At 48.3% G+C, this 12913-nt stretch overlaps 1 protein-coding gene across 1 annotated transcript in view; it reads left to right on the top strand.

Moving 5' to 3' along the window:
- The window catches only part of PAPPA (pappalysin 1), a 175839-nt gene extending 165146 nt beyond the window's left edge, over positions 1-10693 (top strand). Inside the window, exon 22 of the mRNA XM_066332468.1 lies at positions 10083-10693. Within this exon, the coding sequence (XP_066188565.1) occupies positions 10083-10190 (108 nt within the window). The 3' untranslated portion in view covers positions 10191-10693. The remainder of the gene's footprint in view (positions 1-10082) is intronic.
- Positions 10694-12913: the final 2220 nt, after the last annotated feature.

Below are 12913 nucleotides of genomic sequence, written 5' to 3'. Positions count from 1 at the left end.
ACACATTTCTGAGCACTGATAGAGAGAGTGACTGCAGTGATAGAGCTTGTGGCTTGGAGCAGTACAACATTTTATAGGTTTCTAACCAGGAGGGATTTGGAACTAGGTTCCTCCTGAAAAATAAAGCAAATTTTATCCTCTGCCAGGTTAATATTTTACCTTATCTCCCAGATTTGTGTGCAGAACAGAATGAAAAATCCAGCTGTGTTAAGTATCTGATACATATCAATAAATAATAATAAAACCTGAGAGAGCTTGGTCTTGGCATATGACACCATCCATGTCACCCAGCTGAGGAAGGAGGTCCTCTCTGCAAGGGAGCCAGCCTTGGCTGGACACTTCTTCTCCTTGGTTCAGCATTGTGGGCTGTCTGGTCCATCTGGGAACACCAGGGAAGAAAGATGGACATGCCCTGGCAAGTGGAAGGAGTTAATTTCTCCTCTGGGGGAAATGCAGGGGCGGAAGTAGTTTCCCCAGCTGTGTTCTTTTTGGACAGATATTCCCCTATATTGTGGTGCTCCTTTTGGAAAAGTCCTGGGAGCCATGTTCAGGGAAGCCTGGGCAGGGGAGCTCCTCTGTTCCCCACGGGTGGAGTAGAGCATGGAGACCCCAAAAGGGGCTCCCTGGTGAAACAGCCACTGAAGAGATGGGCAGGATGACAGACAGTGGCTCATCTTCAGTTGTCTCCAAGAAGAGATTCCTATCTCTGGCTGATTTTCCACCTCCTTGGGAGGATCAGCCCAACAGCAGCACAGCTTGCTCACTGACCTCCCAGCCGCCGGGAAGGCAGAGCTGGAAGTGCCCGGTAGCTCAGCATGGTGTAGGTCTTCTCCTCCCAAAACAGCCTGCCTGGGAAACTTTATCTCACTGCCTGCAGGCTGGAGAGCAGGCGATGAAAAATCCCAAGCAGTGTCAGAAGAAGGAAAGCGAGGTGCCTGGGAGGGGACCGACCCAAACCAGCCCCATCAAGACAGGAGCTGAAGGCACAACTGAAACACAGAAAGCTGAATTGAGGAGGGGAGGGATAGGATTAAGGTTTGGGAGCAGAATTTATTGCTGGGCAGGGAGCTGAGACCAAGTGGGATCTGCACAGAGTTGTGAACACTTACCAGCCAGGCGACTCACTCTCAAAATATCTGCTGCTTCCCTGCCACCCAGAAACCAAGTGACCTCCCAAGGAGGGGAAGCACTTCGTAGCCCAGTGGGTTACTGTTTTCAGTGCTAAAACTGCTTCATGCAAAGGGCAAATGGTCAGAGAGGGGCAGCTGGTCACACCTCTGATGGATTTTCCCCATGGCAGGGGGAAGTTTTGTAGCTTTTTGGAGATAAGTCTGCTTTCATAGACTTCCCTGGGAGCTGGATTGTTGTGGCTGGGGAATCAGACTTGCCCTAGCTGGCAGTTTAGAACCCCCCATCATGCACAGAGTTGGAAGGCTGAGCCATGGAGACCATGACATCCCTGGCATGCATTCAGCTCCCAAGGTTTCCCCCTCTCTCCCAAAACACCAACAACCTCCCAGGAGCTGAACCAGACGCCTGGGAGAAGTGAGGAAAACCACCTTCTCCTTGGATCTTCCACACTAAAAGCAAGATGCTAAGTCCCAGATTATTACATTTATAGGGGAAAAGGGGGAATAATAACCCAGCCGGGGGGGCTGTGGGGTCAGAGTCAAGGAGGCAGAGGGAGAACCTCGCTCCTGCAAAGCGGCTGCTGACACCTGCGGCAGCAGCCGTGGGGCCGTGGGGCTTGGCTCTCCCAGCTATTTTCCCATCTGAGGCCTTTGACTGAGACCAGATTTCAGGCCAGGCTGTTCAAATACAGCCCTCCCTTTGAAGAGGTTTATGAGTGGAGCATTACAGGAGATATTCCAAAGGGAAAAACAATGAAAGGTGAGAGAAAAGGGAGCTGAATAAAAATACTTCACATACCAAATCCTTCCAGCACAGTTTGCCACCTACTTAAAAAGGCACAGTTTTAAAATACACATTGGGTGTAAAAGCCAAAAACCTGGAGGAGACATAGGGAGGGGCAAGTCCAGCTCTGTTAATTCCAGTACCAGATGAGGATGTATTTTCATACAGTTGTAGAGAGAGTGAGACACATGAAAGAGACTGCTTTACTCCTTTTCTTTCAGGGTTACATACTATGTGGCAGATGTGTCAGTCTTTTAAAGCCCCTGCAAGTTTGCCCATAAATGTCCAACATTTATGCAACACCTGTTTTTCTCCCAAAATGTCACAGGACATTTTAAAAGCTTTAGATTTATCATCTTTTCCCCGCAGCAGCCATTGTTGAGGTGACACATGGTTCACATTTAAGAGAACATAGCAACTCCACACATTATTTTGGGAAAGGGCTGAAGATTAACATTGCACCATGTGAAGATTCAGGAGTTAACAGTCAAGTAAGGGCTGGCTTCAGATCTTTAGTGTCCGCAAACTGTCAAGACTTAAGTTTCACTGCAGTCCCACTACACTCCCAAACACACTTTGGACTGCACACACAGTGCTGTGAACAGGCTGCCTGAAAGCAAAATGCTTCAACCCAAGTTCACTTTAAATCCAAGCCCTCTTACTTAATGTGAGATTTTGCACGCTCCTGTTTTGTTGCCCTGAAAATGCACAAGGGACTTCCATGCTTATCCCATGTTTTTTTTTTCCTTTGCATTTGAGAATTAGCAGTGAATGACCTTGTGGATTCCGTCAGCAGCGGTGTGACTTATCTGACCAAGCACCGACTAATCAGCACTGCTGCTTAGATAGGAAATAATGAGTATTTGCCCTGCACTGCTTACAATCAGGCTGGAGAGCTTAAAAGAAATCATTAAAGGCCTCTTTTGAATGCTGCAAGTGGCAACAAATAAATTCAGTCATAATCTGGGCATAAATTTGAGGCAAGTGCAGTCGGAAAGCAGGAAAAAAAGAGACATTCATTAGCTTAATTATTTGTAGTGCGCTAATTGATGAGCATCGCCCTGCAGTGGGCGAGAAGCCAGGGCTGGCACAGGGACTGGTGCCACCCAAGGAAGCAGGGACACGGGCAGGCTGTGTGGGGAGCAGGGGGCTGATGGCAGATCTGGTGCTGGGGAGGAGGACGGGGCCGCGCTGCTCACAGCCTGCCCTGTGCATGACCCAGGAGCAGCTCTGAGAGACAGGAAGGCCAACCTCCAAGGGAGAGAAAGCTTCTGTTGTGTATCTGGAGGGGATAAAGTCTTCCGTGAAGGACAAAGCAAAATCCCATCTCCTTTTAATCTTCCTCCCCTCCTGACCCAGCACAGGTTGCCAGCTCCCTTCTGCCTGGCTGCTCTAGGAAGCTGCTTCTTGCTTTGTACCCTGCTGCAGATAAAAGCAGACACTATTTTCTAAAACATTACATATGTGACACTGCCAGAGTGAGGGGAATAAATAACCTGGGCATAACTGGCTGTCTCTGGGCCCTTGGCCGCCTCCGAGGAGCTCGTGGGGTGTGCAGCACTGCTGGGAGAGGCTCTGGCTGTTTCCTCTGATTCATTTCAGGAAATCTTCTTTCCAGTAACTGTCTCCTCCAGTTCTTTTCTTTCCCTTCCCTTTTATAAGTTTTCCCTGGACAAGACTGTCTAGAAAGGCCTCGCAGAAATCAGAAATTCTTTCTTTAGGCTCTGCTTACGTACTTTGTTCCAGACTCAGATCGTAGATTTGCCTGGTTGAAGGTCCTGCAGTCTGGTCCCTGTAGATTTAAATACACCGAATTTGCTGTTTTAAAATTCCCTCAACTTCAACCATTTGTAAGGATGAACTTTCATCTGTCTTTCCTCTCTGCCTTTCCTTTTTGTCGCAGAAGGGATAAACCTACAGCTCCCATGAGAAAAACCTGCCTCACTCAGTTATCGCTCAGGTTTTCCTTCAACTGCTTTGCCCCATAGCACTTGATTTAAAAAAAAAAAAAAAAAAAAAAAAAAAAAAAAAAAAAAAAAAAAAAAAAAAAAAAAAAGAGAGAGAGATAAATATTGTCCTGTCCCTTCAACCTCTTGACATTTCTGTCCAACACCTTGGAGAGGAAAACCAGCAAGTGCCTCGGCAGAAAACAAATGAGGACTTGTGGTAGATAGAGGGCTGTGTGGGATTCATCCAAAGCTTTGCTTATCTAAAAGATAGGCCAGTTATCAAAACCTCTTCAGAGACTTTATGGCCGAGAATTCAAGGCCTAAAGAAAGGAGCTTTGAACTGAGGGGCTGCTGTTGGCTCCAGCAGGGATTTCCAAAGGCTGTCCCTGTCTCCCCAGGCAGGAGGGGAATGAGTCTGCACTCCTATCGCTAAGCCAAGAGAAATAACCACTTCTTGGTATTTTGGAGAAATAAGCACCTTCTCCCAGCTCTCTGACTGCAACACAGACCTGTCTTAGGCAATCTCAGATCTTTCTCCATTGCTACAACATGGTTTTGAGGCAGTTGATGCCATTAGAAGCTTAAGTGATCACCCCAGCTGAGGAAATCCTGTTTATCCAGAAGGACTGATGCTCCTGCCACGATGCTGCTCCTAACTGCTTGCTTGTCCTCAGCTGGGCGTGTTTGTCAGCTCTATAATTAGCCAGGGAGATAGAATGAATGGTGGGTGAGCAGGGAGGAAGGCAGGATACAATGCTGAATGTTGCTTCATGCCTCTGGAAGCGGCTAAGCGCTCCAAGGGCGCGGATTCTCCCTGACGTGTGGGTGAACTCACTTCCCCACCAGCCCTCGGTCACAGGCTCAGTGGCTGTAGCTGTTTGCCATGTGAGAGGAGCGTTTCCAGTCAGGGTTGGTTGGGATGGGAGCTTATTTTGGGGCTCAGAGCTTGGTTTCATAATCCTTCAGGGAGGCTTTCCAGGCGTCAATAAATTAAAAGCAGTGATGGTAGTAGCACATGTTGCCTATCCTAAGAGAACTGTTCTTGGCTTCAAGGGACATGGGGCTTCCCACAACATACGGCATTCCCAGGGGATGTGCTGGTGGAGGGTGTTTGCTTTGCTATCCGACCTCACTTCATTAGCAAGTGTTACAAAAAACAGCGAACAAACCTTCCCCGCTCCACCGCCAGCTATTTGGCCTCTGGGTGGTCTGGCTCCTATTAAATCTTTGGTGATTATTTAGACTAATTACATTCATGTTTGCACAATCAGTAGCACGAGAGTAGGAAGCGCAGCTGATTGCTGAGCAACTGAGCTCCGTGTGGTTTGGCAGACGGGCTCCCTCGCTGTGCTCGGGCAGGCGGGGATGCGGGATCCATGCGGGCTGGGCTTCCCCGGGAATCCCCGCTGGCTGCGGGCCATCCTGCTCCCACTGCTTCTTCTCAGGCTGCTCCCAATTTGCACACGAGGGAGAGAGCGGAGCATCTGTCGGGTTCAGCTGAGCTGCGTCTCAGTACGCCACAGTTGCTGGTTTCACTGGGGGAAAGTTCAGTTTATGGTGGGGTAGTTAACAAAAACTCAGGGTTTAGAGCTGCATGTGCTGCATGGAGAGGAGGTTTCCTGCCAGCTTTGTCTTCCCAGGCGCTCTGGAGCAGTGCCCTAGGTGTGAACCCACATACCAGGGCTCAGAGCTAAAAGGGGGCTCGCTCTTGCTCCATTATCTCGAACTGGTGACCTCAGTGCTGAAAACTACTGGGAAGACCCTTCCAAGATGCTTTTTTATCCCACAAGGGCCTTGTCAGGGAACAGAATAGTTCCTGGTGTTTGAGCTGGGAGGCTCTGGGGAGGCACAGGGCTGTGACACTCAGCACAGGCTGCCACTTTTATCTCCCAGGCCACACTGCCCACCGAGGCTCTGCCTGCAGCAGGGCCTCCACAGCCCCAGCGAGGCCTGTCTGGGAGATTTCGCAAACACTTCAGGGCTGAAATCTAACAACAGCCTGTTTCCCAACACTTTGCAGCCCTCCTCCCCTGCTTCCCCCTCCCTGGGCCTGATCCTGCCTGCCCTGATGCTGCTGAGAGTCAGCCCCAGGCACGGGCAGAAGGCACAGCCAGGTCAGCCTGATACCAGACTTTGTGAGGGACAAGCTTACAGCCTTTGCAGAGCTGTTTTCCATCCCTCCCTGTACCTGTCTGGGATTTATCCTGTCAACATTCCCATCAGTTCCCTACAGACTGGCCTTTCTCAGCAGGGATCTGCCTTGGGATGTCACCAGCCTCTTCAGATATGTGCATGTAGCGAGGACTTGTGACCTCTCACTCCTTCCATGACCTGCATCCTAGCTCTGCATTGCTCTGTTGCATTGTCGTCTTTGTTCCCACAGTTAGGAACAAGGCATCCAGGACAAATCTAGCCCTGTTTCTAAGAGGCAGCTTGAGTTTTATCCAAGGTCTCATCACTCACTGTGGGAGAGGATGCTTAGGGCTCCCATGCCTTGGTGGAGAAAGGAGTCTGAGGTCATGTATTGTGCAGCAATGGTGGTGAGTTGGTCGAGGTGTTTTGGATCCCCCGTGAGTTACACCTGGGTGTCTGTGCCAGCCTCCTGCCCATCCTGTGAGCCCACGCCTGCTGCCCTTGCTCCTCTAGGTTCAGAGCAGGATGTGTCATGTCCTGCACACTCCAGGTGACAGGAATGATGGAGGTGGTGTCTCTTTTCTCTTGATGATGGATCGCCTGTGGTCCAGTGTGGTTCTGGCGTGACTCACATTCCCCTGAGCGTTGTTGATCCAGTGCCATCACTGTTCTGGATCATCTCCAACAGTTTGTGTGTAGGTGTGTGGAGCTGTGTTCTTCACTTCTGTCTATTTCAATCTATTTTAGCTGGTCTGAGGATACAGTATCTTGCATTACTTTATCAAGTTTCCAAGACAGGACATTTGATAATTAATTTTTAGCTTTTTCTTCCCACCCTCCTAGGTATTTTCTGGATTTTCTGCATGGGGAGATGGACATTAGGGAAATGCAGGGCTTGGTGCTTTGAAGGAAGAGGAGCTGACTACTGGCTCTACAATTGGTCTATCTGGAAATTTCAATGCAGGTCGTGTATTCTGGTAATGAGTTGGGCTTTCACAGACCTATTTAAAAAGAAAAGAGGTAGTTAATCTCAGAGTATGTATATCTGGGCTCCACACCTAAATGGGCTATCATTCAGTGAAAGGCTTAGCATTTATTATTTCTAGCACATCCAGCAGCTCTATTTCATGGCTGTGTACTCCAGAGGCTGTCACTGTGTGAGCCCAAGGCAACAGACAGTTCTTCTTCTAAGGGGTTTTACAGTTTCCCTGAGCTGAGTATTTCAGGCAGTCCCAGCAGATTCTGTGTGTGGGTTAAATTCCCTAAATACCTATGGAAATCAGGTCCTTGGGGAACTCAAATGTGTATTTGTTGTAAATGTTGTTTAAAGTGGAAAACCCTGTATTACTGTTAAGTTTTTGGAGAGTTTTGTCATGTCTAATATGACTGTGGCTGTGCTCATTACCCATAGAAATCTCTGCGTTTTCACATAATAGAAAACTGATCTCTGGAGCTCACTGCCGTAAGACAAAACAATTCATCTATCTGGACAATAGCACTGTAAAAATCGAATTGCATAAAAAGCCTCCATAAGGGACATAAAGTGAATAAGACTGATCTGATCAGGAAGAAACCCTTCTCCATCAGGCTACCCACTGCTGGGAACTGCTGCTGAGCCACAGCGCCTCTCTGCTCTGGGGGCCACAGCTCTGCCTCAGATAAGCTTCTGCTCTTCTATCCATGACCACTGTTGGGAGACAATAAACAGCCAGACATTTCTTCTCTGGTTGCCCCATCTCCCCAGGAATTGGCTCTAATACAGCAGCAATCGCATCTCCTGCATGCACCTTTTCAGGTTGCTCCAGGGCTGAGCACAGCCTGTGAGAAAGCAAAGAGGAAAACAAGGGATTCACAAGGAGAAATGGGAGGAGAGGGAATGAAGGAGGTAGAGAGTGCTTAAGGCAACATCAAACTCATGGCAGTTTGGGTGTCTAAGGCTGCTGTTTCAGCAGAGAGTAGGTGAGGGGAATGTGAGCTGGTGGTTTGGAGACAGAGCCATGCAGGGCTTTCTCTCCTGGCTCTGACGTTCCCACAGGCAAAATGGGAGCATGTTTGGGACCTCTGTGCCTGCAGCACATCCTGCTAGAGCCTAGACAGCAGCAGAGACAAAATGCAGTAGGCTGTCACCACTAATTTCAGACACTTTACTGAAATGCCTGAATTGGGTGTGTGCTTGACCTGTGTTCAATGCAAAGTGTGGATCCATCTTCCCTGTCTCTCCTCTGAATGAAGGGGCCACTTAATCGCCTTTGTCAGGATGTTACAGGCAAACACAGGGAATCCAGGCCAGGGAGAGGAAAAAAGCTTGATCAAGACAAATGAAAGAATCAAGTTCCCAGGTCTCACCTCCAACCAGTAGCTTCATTGTACATTAGGGAGGATTTTTTAAGTCAAAATCATTGCCAAATCCAGATTGAACTAAATGATTCAGGATGAAAAAAATGAAAATAGAGGAAAACTCCAGGCATACTTAAATGTTTTGTTTGAGCGTTTTCTAAGTGAAACAAGTTTTTATTTCAAGACATAACTTTTGCTGTGAAATAGTCTTTTTTATTTGTTTGTCTTGAAGGGAAAGGTCAAGCCTGAAATGTAGCAGATAATCTAAACCAAAATGTTTCCTTCTACACTGAAGAGAAAAACTGAATTTTTATTTTGCTTGTATCTTTTCGTTTTCTTTTCCAGTGTTTTAACTCAATCATTAAACAATCCCTCCTCAGCCTCCTCCCCAAACCCCATTGTTTGCAAACTTCTCTGTTTTCCTATCTAAGAATATTCATAACACTGTGATACGAGACAGTCCTGCTTGGGCTGGCTTCTGTTGGATCAAGTGACCTTTAAGCTTCTATTGTTTTCTGCATTTTATAAACTTATTCAGTTGCCAGTTGTTTGGATTCATCTGCTTCTAACTTTCTGGACTCTTTCTTCTCTTTGCAATCTCCATATTTGCGCAATTGTAGATTTAGATTATTCACTGGTTATTTAGTTCATAAGTCACCGAGGCCATGGCTTGATGAAGAGTCATCACCCTGTTCCACCTGGAGGGTCGGGTCTTCTGTGAATGGAGTCAAAAGCAAGGGGAGGAGGCTCTCCAAGCCCCGATCTGGTGATGAGCATTGGCTATTTAGTGTCTCTGTCAGCATGTCTCTGCCTTAGGCTCCCCAGCTGTGAAATAAAGCTCCACACCCCTCCTTCCCAAATCGTGTGCGTCAGGAGAAAGGCATCCTGGAGAGGGACAGGCAGGGACTCGTGTGGAAGGTCTAGATGGAGATGACAGCACAATGCTGGGTCTGCATTCCGAGATGGGCTGTGGGTGATGCACAGGGAACAGGCAGACTCGGGTGTCGTAGCCTGGAGGAAAGTGTTTGTGAAAGGGAGAGTGAACGTGTGGCAGCAGAGCCAGGGGGAGCAGACAGAGCGTGTGCAGCCCTCTCTGGGAACACTGGAACAGGCTGTGGCACTGCCTTGGAAGAAGTGTGAAGGAGGGGAATGAGGTCATTTGTTCAGTCTGCGCAGATGGGAGAAATTCTTGGGAACTCACATCAGGGCAAGTGAGACACTTGTCCCACTGCCTTTTCTGCAGGTAAATACTGTGATGCAATAGGCCCAATAGCCAGGCATTTCAGGCCATTGTTTCAGCTCCGTCCCACGCTTCTCCAGAGGGGTCACAGAGAGATGACAGATGGTGCATGCAGCAGGCTCCCTCTGCATTCCTCTGTTGTGCCTCTGTGCCTGTTAGCTGCATCTCCTGACCTCAAACACAAGAGGTGTTCAGAGAAGTCTCTGCTGGTCTCCATCTTCACTGATCTGTGGGATCTTGGTTCTGCTCCTGAGGAATTGAACCCAAGAACATTCGTAGTTAAGTGCACAAATGGACTTAAATAAAGCAGCAGCATCCAAACTGTAGGCCTTGAGGAACCTCAGTGCAGCACCAGCTCAGCACTAACATAAATAAATCCCTGTAAAAATAACATGGTAAAGATTGCAGCTGATCTCTGAAGATTTCACCCCAGAGATCTTTTTTGTTCTCCAGGCTGCTGTAGGTGTGTTCCTTCCTTCATGCCTTTGTGTTTTTGGCTTCTTTCTCAGGTGACACCGTTTCCTATGTCCTGTGACCTACAAGGAGAGTGTGCTTGCCGGGACCCCAACGCCCAAGAGCACAACCAGAAAGATCTTCGTGGCTTCAGTCTTGGGTAAAGCCAAGTGACGTGGAAAGGAGGACCACACTGCTCAAGGCAGGCTAGGAGAGACACCACATCCCTTTTGGTATCATTTTTAACATTTAGCTGCTCAACTGGATGGCATTTCTGCACCAGGGACCCTTAGAATTCAACCAGTCTGCCTTTAATTTTTGTCCAAGGAGAATTCAAAGTAGGGGTTTATGTATTAATTATATCTTAAATAGTGATGATGAGAAAAAACCCAACAACCAAGAGTCAAGTCAAGATGACTTTCATGTATCAAAACAGCATGTTATGCCCACCTAATTTGAACAGTTCATATCTAGATTCAAGGCGAGAAACAAACTATTTATGTACACATATTTATAGAAATAAGTAGAGAAAGAGAGAGAGAAAGAGTGAGAGATTATGATCAACACAAAAAACACTTTCCCCTCCCCAACACTCACAACTCAGACCGTTTGTGGAAGAGGCTGAGCTCTTGGAGGATTCCAAGCTGAGCCTTTTCTGATGCTGAATGTCAAGGTATCGCATGCTCGGGGCACTGTGGTTGGGGTGGGATCTCCACAGGGCTGGGCCTCTTGGCAAGTGACTTGCCAGGCACCCAGCCAGCTCGAGATGTGGGATGCATCTGCTCCTCACAGGAATGCTACTTCCAGCCAGGCAGCTCAGCAGACTGCAGTGGCCTTTCTGTACAGCTCCTCCTTCTCCCCCTGCCCTCAAAAGAGCCAACAAAAAGCCCCCTTGTAGCCTGCAGGGCTTCTGGAACGTTTCTGTGTGGAGCTGGGCAGGTGGTTCCGTGGTGGAGTGAGGGAGTGGGGGGTCTAAGGACTGGCATTGAGGAACATGGATGATTGATTGCTTCTGAGGAGCACAGACGGGAACTCGCGCCCGCACTTGTCATTTGAGCATGTCTGCTGCTGCTACTCCTGCTGCTATGTCCCATACAAATAGTTCCCTTACTGTGTCAGGACAGGGTGAAAAACAACTCCATGCAACCAAACAGTCTGCCTTAAAGCTTACCTACAACCTGCCTTTCAAACCCTCTGGTCTCTTCCTCAGCATTGGGGCAAGAAAACAGGACACCAGCCAGCCAAAAGGGATCTGCTTTCTGGTCTCCACCCTGCCAAGTGGTTCTCTAGGCCTCCTCCACCCCACTCTTAGGGTGATCTGATTCTGACAACTGCTTCGTGCTCCTGTTTTCTCAGGAGAGGGGAAAAGGTGGAGGAAACACTTGCCATGAGGATTGGCCTGTAGGAGACAGTATTAGAATTTTGGCCATATTTGTCAGTATTAAGCTGCCAGGTCAGTTGGTCAGACACTTGGGATAAACCAGGAACCTAGCCATTTGTAATCTTCCAGAAAGAAGGGCATTAGCTGCAGCAGATCTCACACTTCCCTGTCATCCTCCTGCTTCAGCCCAGAGGGGAACATGTGCCAGACCCTCAAGTGATTCTTTTCCTCACAGGGTTCATTGCATTGAGTCACTGAGTTACCCAGGGCATCCAATGCTTCTGCTGCTACAGCCCATCCCAGGGAAATCCCAGACATCTTTCCAGTGTGACTTGGGCATGTGTCTGCTGCTCCAAAGTCCTGCTAGGAAGAACACACATCCAAAAGAGCATCCTTTCCAGTGTTAAGTTTGTTTGTTCCTTGGGACTGTTGTGACTTGCACAATCTACTTGGTAAAGAGAAAAATATTTTTTTCCAACTCCCACTTTAGGCACTGGCACAAGGCAGAAGGGTAAGGGAAGGGGTCATTTAGCTCATAGAGATGGATGTAAAAATGATTTGGAGAACTAGAAATGAAAAAATTATAGAATAATAGGTGCAAGGAACTAGGTTCTTGTTACCCACTGTTGGGGTTGTTTGTATTGGAATGAACCAGAGAAGAATCTCAAGAACTAAAGTAGAGGCCGGGAGAAATGATTGTCATTAAGAAGGTGAGGAGCTCTCTGCTGTGAAGCTCCAGCTATTCCTAGAGAAGGCCTGGCCATGGGAGCTGTGTGGATGGCTCTGCCCCCTCTGTGCAGGAGTGTTCTGGAACAGGAGGTGCAGTGGGATCAGGGCTCCTGCTGTGGAGTTAGACTGAACATCCTCCAGCTTAGAGAGAAGTGCCATAAGCTTCCACTTTTGCCTCTTGCCTTCTGATGAATATGGGAAGTAAATAACTGTGCAAAGTTTGCTGCTTCCTTCTGGTCCCTTTGCCCAGCCCTGTTTTGTTGGCAGTTTGTTCGTGTGCCACCCAGCCTAGCAGAAGAGCTCACAACCTCAAAGGCCTTTCAGACTGACAACACTTCATGTCCTCAATGCCTGAGGCATCTTGGTATGATTTCCCCTCTCCATCCCACCTGTGTTTCATCCCAGCAGGGAAGTTCATCTCCTGAGTGCATCCTAAAAATGCCCTTCCTAGTGCAGAGATCAGCATGGAGGAGATTTCCCATCTGATTTTCCCACTTGGACAGTGCCCAGGAGAGACAGGTCTGTACAGACATTATTGCCACTTGCTGCTGTGGGCTCACAGGAGCTCAAGGCCAGCTGAGCTCCTCTGGCCAGCCAGGGCCAGCCCCTGCTTGCTGAGCTGGAGACCTCAGCTCATGGGAGACAGTGGCTTCTCACCAGCACAGCCTCACTCCTCAGCTTCCCTCATGCTGTCCTGGTGTGCCCCAACTCCCTTTCCCACTGGCAGGCTTTCCATGCTGCTATTTCATTTTTATTTTTTTTTTAAACTACTGTCTT

The sequence above is a fragment of the Sylvia atricapilla genome, chromosome 19, assembly GCF_009819655.1.
Source record: "Sylvia atricapilla isolate bSylAtr1 chromosome 19, bSylAtr1.pri, whole genome shotgun sequence".
In the NCBI taxonomy this organism is placed as follows: domain Eukaryota; kingdom Metazoa; phylum Chordata; class Aves; order Passeriformes; family Sylviidae; genus Sylvia; species Sylvia atricapilla.
This window is presented reverse-complemented; position numbering and strand designations above follow the sequence as displayed.